Source organism: Egretta garzetta, unplaced genomic scaffold (genome assembly GCF_000687185.1).
Source record: "Egretta garzetta isolate BGI_Z169 unplaced genomic scaffold, ASM68718v1 scaffold1037, whole genome shotgun sequence".
Lineage (NCBI taxonomy): Eukaryota > Metazoa > Chordata > Aves > Pelecaniformes > Ardeidae > Egretta > Egretta garzetta.
In genome coordinates this window covers 72,202-82,845 of record NW_009260362.1, presented here as the reverse complement: position 1 = coordinate 82,845, position 10,644 = coordinate 72,202, and the positions used below count along the sequence as shown (strand labels likewise).

Below are 10,644 nucleotides of genomic sequence, written 5' to 3'. Positions count from 1 at the left end.
GGGGCTCTGCTGCCCTGCAGCGCTGGGGCTGCTCCAGGGGTGCTGCCTGCACACCCCCCCCCACCCTGCACCCCCCCACCCTGCGCTGTCCCCGCATCCCGTCGTGCTGCTCCCTGCATCTTGTGCCCGGCCTCGGGAAGCAGCTGGGACTTAAACCCCAACGCTTCGGCTCCTGGAGCTCAGCAGAAGGGACTCTCTTAGGCAGTCTGATTTATTTATTTATTTTTTAAGTCCCTTGTTACATCAGGGGTTTCAGCTGATTTTAGTGGGGTTCCTGGCAGCCCTGGCACGCTTCTGTGCTGCCGGGCGCTGCCTGGCAGCTGCCGTGCCCGGGATAAGCCGTTGTTCCCTCGCAGGGTTGCTTTGCATAAGGGCTTGTGCCAATGTGCACCCTGTCCGGCGCTGGCCGCAGGTGTTGGCCTGCGCGAGATTCGGTCTGTGGGCAGGGGCGCGGGCAGCCCTCCGCCTCTCCTCTGAAAGCTGAAGGTCTCTCTTGGGAAAGGTCTCGAAAAGGGGCTGGTTCAGCTGGTGCAAAGATGTCTTGGAAGGCGAAAGGCGTTTATAAACCTGGGGCTTTTGAGCACAAGGAGTGTCCCAAGAGCGAGGCGAGGGATGAAAAGGTGATGGGAGAGAAACGTCATTCAGAGGGTGATCGACATATGGTGCGCACAGATGGGGAGGCTGATGGGGACGGCTGGGCGCAAGCGGCGAGGGAGCTCGGCTTCCCTCTGGGCAGGGGGAGAAAGAAACGCCAGCGTAGTAGTGGGCAGGGTTTTGGTTTGGTTTTTTTTTTTCCCCTTCTTTAAGAGGAAAAAAGCTGTAAATCGTGGCAACCCTTGGAAGGACGAGTGCAAGGTTTGATTTTTCCATCTCAGGCTCTGCCTGTGACACAGCCCCACCTCTGGGAATGACTGGGGGCCAGCTGGTGCCCTGCCCTTCTCGAAGCCACCGCAGAGCCCTGCTTGTTGTGTCTGTTCACCTCCTTCTCGGGTAGGATGCCAGAGCAGGGGCTGATGCACTCCTGTCCTCTCCTTCCCTCCCCAGAACTCCTCGGAGATGCCGGAGACCATTACCAGCCGAGACGCTGCTCGTTTTCCCATTGTTGCCAGTTGCACCCTTCTGGGGCTCTACCTCTTCTTTAAAGTAAGTGAGCGATGCCGGCGGGTGCTGGTGCCCACCATCCTCCCAGCCTGGTCAGGAGCTCCCAAAGTGGGACTGACTCCATTTTTGGCCTACCCTAGTTGGGGGCCCTTAGTGTTGGGCCAGAAAGTGTGTAAGGCTGCACGGCTCGAGCTCTTCGATGTCACCACGCAGGAGGACGTCAGTTCTCACCCGAACTGTAAGAGCTTGGGGTAAATCGGAGCCTGGTTGTGCACGGTTCTGGAGAGCTGCCGAGGGGTGAGTTCACCACTGAGCTCTGCCTGCCTCTGTGGGCTGACCTGATGGTGTGCGGTCTGAAACCAGAGGCTGCCAGGGAATGCTGAGTTGCAAATGCTGCTGTCTGTGCTGTGCTCCGTGCTGTGCTCCCAAAGCCATCTCGGCTGCAGGTCTGGGGGATTGCGAGTGCATGGGCAAGCCCCTGTGTGTTCAGATGAAGTCTTTTAGATGTGCAGAGCCAACGAGCAGAGTATTCTGCCCGTTCCTGAGTCACAGGTAGGAGATCCCAGCGGCAGGTGCCTTCGGCTCTGTGGAGGGGGTGTCTTGGCTTAAAGCACCTTTGTCTGCCCATGCACAACTGCGTGTGGCTGAGCTCCTGACGATCCATGGGGCTGCCAGTGCAGAGCGGTCCCGTCGGCACAGCAGCTTCCAGCCCTGCTGTCCCAGGCTGCCTGTGAGGTTGGAGGGTGCTCCTGGCTGGCCCGGTGAGGTTTAATCTGCAAAACTGGGAATATTTCAGTTTACGGTCCCTTCCCTGCCCATTGCAGTTACTGCTCAGCAGCCAATTGCTGCTGCAGGCTCCTGCCCTGTGTCGAGTGGCTGCATGGGCTGACGGCCGCACCGTGCAGGACCTTACCCTGACATGGGCCTGGGCGCCAGCCCGTGCTGCAGCTGCACTGGGAAGGCGAGTGTGTGCCACAGCCTGCACAGCCATGGAGGTCAGCTCTGCAGCAGCAGGCAGGATCAGGCCATGTGCCCTGCTGTCCCAGCACTGAAGTTTAGCCTGTGCGCCTGCTGGGGCTGCAGCTCCCCTTGTAGGTCACCAGTAGTAAAGCTGAGCATCTGCTGAGCCTCTCCTGACAGTGAGGTATGGAGTGGGCACCAGACCCTGCCACTGGGCCCCACTGGCCACTGAAAGGACCCCCTGCAGCCCACCCCTTCCCTGTGGCCTTCATCTCAGGGTACTCCTCCACCTCCTCAGGTGCTTTTTCTACCTCTTGCTCCTGGCTGGGATGGAGACACCAGGAAAAGAAGTGCTGAATGTGCAGTGTGGCCCTGCTGAAGTCGCTGCGTAATCTGCAGCTTTTCCTTTTAATATCTGCATCCTGCCGTGAGCTCTCTTATTCCAGCATCCCCCTTCCAGGAGAGCACGGAGGACCCTGAGGTCCCCCCATGCGGGGCTGTAGGGGTGTGATTCGGCAGTAAGGCAGCGTGTGCATTGGAGGGCAGGATTTCTAATAATACCCTGTTTAATTAGGGCAGGACACGCTCAGCCCGCTGCAGTAGCGAGGCGGGGGTGCTGCTGCTCCCCTCTGCCGGGGCAGCCCCCAGGAGCAGCGTGGTGCCTCGCTCCCTGCTCCGGCTCGCTCTGCAGGGGACGTGCAGGGGAAGCTCTCTTCTTTCTGCAGCGCAGGAGTTATTTTTTGACCTGAGCACCTCGTAGATGTGCAGTGACTCTCAGACCCGTTGTGCTTGTTCTGTGAGCACGCGGCTGTTCCCAACATTTTTCACATCAGTGGTGCAAGAATTTGGGTTATTCCAGCTATTCTTCTCGTCTCCCTGGAGCACTGACACCGCAGCTGCCGATCCAAGGTGAAGCACTTCCCCCTGCTTTAGATGGGGAGGACGCTGCAGTAACTGCCCCCTCTCTGGATTTGTCTTGCAGATATTCTCTCAAGAGTACATCAATCTTCTGCTTTCCATGTATTTCTTTGTGCTGGGGATCCTGGCCCTGTCCCACACCATCAGGTACAGCAGAGGGAAGGGTGCAACTGGGGCGGGGATGTCCGAGGCTGCCCGCTCTGCGAGGCAGCAAGGTGTTGAGTTTAGTGGGGGGTTTCTAGAGCACCATTGCCTTGAGGCAGAGCCAAGTCCCAGCTCGCAGGGTGTTTTGCCTTGGTGGTGTGAAGGGCTCTCCAGGGAGGCAGGCCCAGAGCATGGTGTGGACCCTTCCTCATGGGGCAGCCAAGGGCAGAACCGAAGTCTCGGGGGCTCCCAGCAATCTGGTACCCCACACAGCATCACCGGGAGAGCTTGTGGAGGCGTGGGTGGCCACTGTTGTAGGAGCCACGATGGGCTGGCACAGTCCTCACTGCCCTGTGGAGGGGAGAGCTCCTCGGCACCCGTCTTCCTCTTACTGGGATGGCTGAATCAGGCAGCTGAAGCTCACAGTAACGTCCCCAGCCTCTCGTGCTGATGCTTGGCGCAAGGTGTTGAAAGCTCAGGCTGTTTCAAGTAACTGAAAAAGTAAAACTGGTTTCCTGTTTCCTGAGCTCTAGGGCTTTGGGGACCAGATGCTTTCCCTGGAGTGGCGCTGTGGCAAGGGCTTCCCCCACTCTGCAGGAGGGCAGTTTGGTGGTGGCACAACCAGTTCTGGGTGTGCAGTACCGGGCAGATCAGACCTCTGGGGAGGATGAGGTCCCCTGTCTGTGGCCTGGGGACTGAAGCTGGGGCTCCTGCCCGTCCCTGACGTGGCAAAACCTGGCGTTTCCCTGTCTCTGGAGGGCGTGTGGGCCAACGTCGGTGCTGTGATGCCATCATGCAGAGGTGCGGGGCAGCGCATCCAGCGGGGTTTCTCTCTTAACTGGCCTTCTCTGCACCTCTTGTTTCAGCCCCACGATGAACAGATTCTTCCCTGCAAATTTCCCCAACAAACAGTACCAGCTCCTCTTCACCCAGGGCTCTGGGGAGAGCAAGGAGGGTATGTTGGCTTGCCGGTCTCTCTGGAGGGCCTGAAAGTTTTCTACCTTCACTATTCTGTTTCTTGCTCACTTGGCATTTTGACTTTCAGCCCAGTGAAACAGCCTTCTCAAAGACTTGCCTCTTGCTCCCTGCCATGCGTCTGTAGCCAGCCTGAGCCCCTGTGTCCCTGCAGCGCTGGGGCTGCCGTGTGCGTCTTCATGCACCGGTGGATGCTCTCCCTCTGTGCTGCCCAGAAACAGATCCCAGAGTGCTACAGGAACGGAGCTCTGGCTGCTGCTCAATGCGCTGCTGTTATTTAAGCTCCTTGGGGAGCACAGTACTGACTTTTTTGTGCTGCCTTAACTGATCTGATTCAAATCTTTGCACTGGTAGAAGATGCTTTGATAAGTATCCTGGCCAGTGGCTTTACTGGTAAGGGGTACTTCTTCTAGCAATACCACCAGGAATTAACTGGTGCGGGAAGAGGGAGAAGATGTGCCTCTCCCTGTCTCAGACAGTGCCTGAATCCAATTTCCGTACTGACAGAAGGATCGCAGATGCTGTCCATGTGGCAGAGTCTGGCTGAAGGCGAAGGTCTGGGCTTGCCAGGGCCGGCGGCTCGCTCGCATGCAGTTTGCTCGTGTTTACCATGGGCATGGCCATTTCTGTGGGTACCGTCCCCTCGTCTGGGGTGTGAGCGCTGTGGTCTGTCTTGCTCCCAGCTGTAAAGTCACATGTCTCTGCCCTCTGTGGGAAGGGGAGCTGCCCGGGCTGCCCAAAATCTGACTTCTCTGTTTTATTGCAGAAATAGTGAATTACGAGTTTGACACCAAGGATCTCGTATGCCTGGCCCTGAGCAGTGTTGTGGGGGTCTGGTACCTGCTGAGAAAGGTAAGCGGGCGGCAGCCCTGTTGCGGGGAGGCCAGGGACCGGGCTGGATCAGACCTGGGCCCCTTTCCACGCAAGGCCTCTGCAGGCTGAGGCCCTGGCTCAGCACGTGCGGTGGGACCCAAATCTGCTTTTCCTGTTGTTCTCAGCACTGGATTGCCAACAATCTCTTCGGGCTGGCGTTCTCCCTCAACGGGGTGGAGCTGCTGCACTTGAACAACGTCAGCACTGGCTGTATCTTGCTTGGGGGCCTCTTCATCTACGACGTCTTCTGGGTAAACGGGAGCGTTCCCCGGGGCGGACGCGAGTTGCAGCCGTTGGCAGAAGGCATGTGCGTGGCGTTATGCCTCTTCGGAGGCAGCACGCTGGCTGCACACACGTTTGCAGTCAGGATTTCCGCTTTCTCAGCCCAAAGGGGTGTGGTGGGGATGATGATGGAATCAAACAGTGGCAGAACATGGCTCAGCGAATGCATTTTCTTTTAATCTCTGGCTTAGAAAGCCCAGGGCTGTTTTGGGGTACTGGGCTGTGCAGCATACCCAGTTCTGGTGACCGGTATTCCCAGCGGAGGTCTTCCCAATGCCCGACAGAGCTGTGGGGTGGGCTGGAGGATGAGGCTGCTCTGGGCTATGCTGATCCTGCTTGTATGGGCTGTGCCTCAGCTCTGTCATCTGCTGGCTTCGTTAGCATCCTTCTGTTCTCTTGCACGGAGGACCAGATACTGGAATGCCTCCAGTCTCCTTCCCTCAGATGATGCAGCACCCCAACACCTTCATTTTGAGGTTTTCCTTATCTCTCTGCGATGGACCCCTGTTTCTCCTCGTGGTGTCTGTATTCCCCAGTCCCTGCTGCCTCCACCTTCTGAATTACTGGGTTTCCAAATGTCTGAGAGCCTTGTATACCTTGAGGTCTGTCCAGCAGCTCTGCAGCTGCCTGAGTAATCCTTCCCTATTTAAGCCTGGCTACTGTGTGTTATTTTGTACTTGGCCGGTGCTGCCCCTGTTTCGTAGGCTCGTTAACAGTCTCAGCTCTGTGGTTCGTTAGCCCCTGTGCCACTTCCTCCGCTGCTCTCAGCTGGAGAGGATTCAGCCTTCTGGCTTAGCACAGCCAGTGCCTCGTGCCCCGCTCGCCGTGCGAGTGCCTCCCCTGTGCAACCCTGGCTGCTCTCCGCTTGCTGGCTGTTTCCCGCCTCGGCTTCCCTGGCAGGTTTTGCTGGAGCCTCACGGAAAGGATGTCTTGAAGTGGCGACCTTCTTACTGTGCCCCTCTGCGGGGACCGGTCACTTGGATCTTAGCACAGATTTAATCACAGTGAGACCCAAGGAGGGTTTCAAGGAGGAAGGATTGCCGCTCAGTGGATCACTGATATGGCCCCCGGCGTAGTCTCGGGCTGAATTTGCCTGTGACGCCTTTCCCTGGTCCCAGTATGGAGTTCTGTCTCTCTGTGGTGATGCCCAGAGCTTGCTGCACCTAATGGGAGTTAATCTGATGCCCAGTGCTTGCTTTAAGGTTTCCCTTTGATCCCTGGCTCTAGGATCTTGCTCACCGGGTGCTAACCAGCTCCTGGTTTAGGTGCCCGCTGCTGGCATAGCGGGGACCGGAGGCTGAGAGATGAAAAGGAACAGAAATAAAGGTGGTTTGCCCTATATGTTTACACTCCGTCCCCCAAACGATGCCAGTATTTCAAGCTGATAGTGCAGTAAAAATAAATGACCTCAGAGCAAAATGCAGCTGATCTGACAATTGCTGCGGCCCCCGTTGGAAGCTCACGGGCAGCAGCCTGGCCCTGGCTGGGACTCTCCGCTGGGAGCTCTTGCCCTCGGATCACATTCTGCGCGGCGGTCAGGCCTGCTGCTGAGTTGACTAATGAGAGCTGAGCCGCCCTGCAGGGGTAGGTGCTGGGGAAGGCCGGGTGGTGGGCAGCACCGTGGCTCCGTGATGCGAGCGGCCTCCCCGGCGCCGCTCTGAAAGCAGGACGGCCGTGACGTGCTCACCTCCTCGAGCGCTGTCCATGCCTCCTCCCCTGGGCGGTGGGCTCACTTGCAGGACTCCTCTGCCTGCGGTTTGGTGGCTCTTTGGCCATTTGCTGCCACTGGGGCTGCTCCGGGCCCTGAGGTGAGGCTGTAGCTGAGCGTGTGCTTGTCCCTGTGCAGCTTTGATCACCTCGGACTTCTGTTTGCCTCTAGGTCTTTGGCACCAATGTGATGGTGACGGTTGCCAAATCGTTTGAGGCCCCCATAAAACGTGAGTAGATCTTCCCCGTGTGCTGGAGGGAGGGGCCGTCCGTTCTGCTGTGGTCACTTCCCCTGCCCCCCCCCCCCGTGTACCCTCTGCCTTCTGGAGGTGGCTCAGAAGGTGGGATGTGTGCAGGAAGGCTTCCTGACCCCTTAGGCTGCTCCCTGGTGCCATGGACCTGCAGGGAGCCAGGCCAGGTCTCTGGAGGGGGATGGTTTGCAGAGCCCTGAGCTGGCTGGGTTAGTATGCACCCCCAGAGTGGGCAATTTCACCATTTAAAAAAAAAAAAGTGCAAAAAGCCCCAAGCTCCAAAAAATCAAAACCTCCAAAGAAAACAGCAGGAGGGGTAAATTTTGCTGTTGTGGAGAATGCAGTGGTTTGGGCCTTGGGAGCTGGGGCTGAAACCTGCACATGGGGCTGGCCCCAAACCTCTCGGTTTCCCATCCCAGGGTTGTCCCAGGAGGGGGAAGGAGGGAGCTGCAGAGGAGGAGAGGGCCGAGGGCAGGAACAGGGGTCTTGCCCTGCTCTGGTCCATTTTTGGCAGGCACAGCGGTGCTGAGGTCTGCTCAGCACAGACCCTCCCCCCCTCACTCTTCCTCTCTTTACTCCTCGCAGTGGTTTTCCCTCAGGACCTGCTGGAGAAGGGACTGGAGGCCGACAACTTTGCCATGCTGGGTCTGGGAGACATTGTCATTCCGGGTAAGGACAGAAGAGGGGGTACGTGACCGGGATCGCCTGTCTGAAGGGGCGGCGGGGAACTGAGTGGGAGCTGAGTGGGTGCCTCCCTCTACCTTTAGCCATGCCAGAGCCCTGCGGGGTGCTGCTGTGGGTCCTGCCCTGCCTCTCTCAGCCTTCCCCACCACCTCCGTCCCCTCACTGTCCCCTTCTCCCCGCAGGCATCTTCATTGCCTTGCTGCTGCGGTTTGACATCAGGTGAGTGGGCGGCAGGGAAGGGTCTCTGGCAGGTTGGATCTTGCAGCATATTTGAGCTGCTTTTGTAGAGGAAGAAGAGGAAGGGGAAGCCAGGAGCACAGTCGTGTGCTCCCCTCCGGGGCTTGGCGTGGGGACCTGGGAGAGCGGATGGGACGGGGGCGGGGGGTGCAAGGGGAAGCTCTTGGAAGAGCAGATGTGAGCAGGGCTGGCTTTGTGGGTAAGTCCTGAGCACTGGGGGTGAGTTGTTTGAGCTGACGGGCATTGGTGTACACACAGCGGGGGCGGGGGCCAGGGCAGCAGCACATAACAGCCCCCCAGAGCCCCACCAGCTTCCCTGGCACCGAGGAGGAGAGGGCAGTGCTGCTGGCAGCAAGGGGAAGCAGCAACAACATGGGAAAGAGCCAGGGGTGCTGGCACCTGGGAAGTGCTCATATGAGTATAGATAAGTGCCCAGCAGTGCTGGCTGCCTCTGGGATGCCACTGACATTTGGGGAAGCAGCCCCTTCCCACGCAGGGAAGCTGCACCTACCGCCGAGGTGTAGCTTTCAGCAGTTGCCCCACACCGAAAGTCTCCAGCTGGGGAGCTGCTGGGAACAGGCCGCTTCCTGCGACTGCGGTGGTGTGGCCCTGCTCCCTCTGGTCTGTGCCAGCTCTTCCAGGTGTTTCCACCCACATCCTGCCTGCACCTGCTGGGAATCCCAGTTCCCGCAGCCTGCCCTGTGATAAAACAGCACATGCTGAGAGCGGCGTGCCAGGGACCGGCCATGCCTCCCCCGAGAAGGTGGGACCCTCTCCCTGGGTCCCAGCACCGATTCCTGCCCCCCAGTAGCCGTCCAGCAGGAGGATCGTGCACCTCCTTCCCTTCCCCAGCCCCTCACCCGGGTGTCACAGACTGGGGGCTGCGGCCACTGGCATCCCCGAGGCCACGTGGTTTTTTTTTACAGCTTGAAGAAGAACACACACATGTATTTTTACACCAGCTTTGTGGCTTACATCTTCGGGCTGGGCCTGACCATATTCATCATGCACATCTTCAAGCACGCCCAGGTGAGCTCTGCCATGCTGCCTCCTGCAGATGCACGTCCCGAGCGGGAGATGCCAGCTTGGCCACGAGGTCCCTGCATCATGCCAGGAAAAAGTAGATGGATGCGTTCTTTCTCTCGGCTTTACTTTTCCAGTGCCTGCCTGTACCTTTCCCTGCCCAAAGCTTGTGTGCGTGGCTGGAGCAGAGTCCTGTTTGGGGCAAGGCTGCTTCAGGCAGCTGCGTTTCCAACAAAAGCACCTCAGCTGGGCTGCCCTGGGGTTTTGTGGCTCTTGGCAACCAGGCTGCCCCTGCAGATCCACCCTCCGTGCTGTGGAGGGGCCCTGCGAGCCCCCGCACCACGGGTGCTGTCTGCACAGGGGCCCTTGGTGTGTTTGTGGCCCGCTGGGACCTCATGGTGAGGGTTTTGTGCTGCTGCAGCTGTAACTTGGCTCTTGAAGCCACTTTCTGGGGCATTAACCCTCTGCAGGGCTGTAACAGATGCCACGGGTGCAGAGGGGACAGCTCGCCTCGCACTCCTCCCGAGGGGTGATTTGTGGTTTGGTTTAACAGTTGTTTTTCTTCCCAACAGCCTGCTCTTCTGTACCTGGTCCCTGCATGCATCGGATTCCCGCTTCTTGTGGCCTTGGCAAAGGGAGAAGTAACTGAAATGTTCAGGTGAGCGTCAGCTGGGGACGGAGCTGTTTTGCCTGCGGCGCATGGAGCGCATGAAGCGTGCAGATGCTCCCACGCCTGGGCACAGCTGGAGGGACGGGTTCATCTGGGCACGCTCTGGGGGTGCGGGTGCACGTGCGTGGGTGGAGGGAGTGGGTCTGTGTTTGTACACGCCGGCCCTGGCTCCAGCCACCTCCTCGTAGCCGGCTGGGAGCTTTGGTGCCGTACCAACAGGCAGAGGCAGCATCTGGTATTGCTTTACGCCCTGGTGACAAACTCTTCCCGTGCGCTGGCAGGCAGGGGAGGGTGGGACTGCACACCTGGTGCCGAGATACTTGGTCATTGTGTCCCAGGGCCTGTGGGTGGGGGAGAACGGAGCCGGATCCGGCTGCGAGAGCGGCCAGGGCTGGTTCGAGTACATCCCTGCCTCCCCGCTCAGGTGAAGTATCCTGGTTTGCAGCAGTCTCCCTGCCCCAGGGACTGTGGGTGCAGAGAAAAAGGGGTCAGTGCACTCGGCCTGCCGCGCTCCAGGCGTTTGCTGTTCGCTGTTGGCGGGCAGCTTTGGTCTCCTGCCTGGACTGTGCCCCCTGTGTGGCCTGGCCCACCTGGGAGCTGTTTCTCCGCTGTGCTTGGCCGGTTGTGCTCGAGGCTCGGTGGTCGCCCAGTGCAGTTGCTTGTTTGAGGACGGCTGAAGCAGAGGAGGGAAGGGAACGTATGTCCTACAGCGGGGCCGTGCACCCCCCAGCCTTGGGAGTGCCCCTGCCCATGGGGGCCTCCCCAAGCCCCCAGCCCTCTCAGAGGGAAACCAGCACCCAACTGGGGCGCAGCGGGGAG

The 10,644-nt window shown here is 59.1% G+C and overlaps 1 protein-coding gene across 4 annotated transcripts in view; it reads left to right on the top strand.

Annotated features, from left to right (window-relative positions):
• Positions 1-1,046: 1,046 nt before the first annotated feature.
• HM13 (histocompatibility minor 13) overlaps positions 1,047-10,644 on the top strand; it is a 12,589-nt gene continuing 2,991 nt past the window's right edge. For 3 of the 4 annotated variants that reach the window (XR_004842547.1, XM_035898483.1, XM_035898485.1), the window contains exons 1-10: positions 1,047-1,143; positions 3,044-3,126; positions 3,990-4,078; positions 4,865-4,950; positions 5,097-5,222; positions 7,133-7,190; positions 7,797-7,880; positions 8,078-8,114; positions 9,059-9,161; positions 9,728-9,813. Coding sequence is in view for 3 of the 4 variants with exons in the window: in XM_035898483.1 (XP_035754376.1) it covers positions 1,057-1,143; positions 3,044-3,126; positions 3,990-4,078; positions 4,865-4,950; positions 5,097-5,222; positions 7,133-7,190; positions 7,797-7,880; positions 8,078-8,114; positions 9,059-9,161; positions 9,728-9,813 (839 nt within the window). In the remaining variant the exon portion in view is untranslated. Of the gene's footprint in view, positions 1,144-1,184; positions 1,399-3,043; positions 3,127-3,989; positions 4,079-4,864; positions 4,951-5,096; positions 5,223-7,132; positions 7,191-7,796; positions 7,881-8,077; positions 8,115-9,058; positions 9,162-9,727; positions 9,814-10,644 lie in introns of those variants that run through there. The other variant, XM_035898484.1, reaches the window with a different exon arrangement.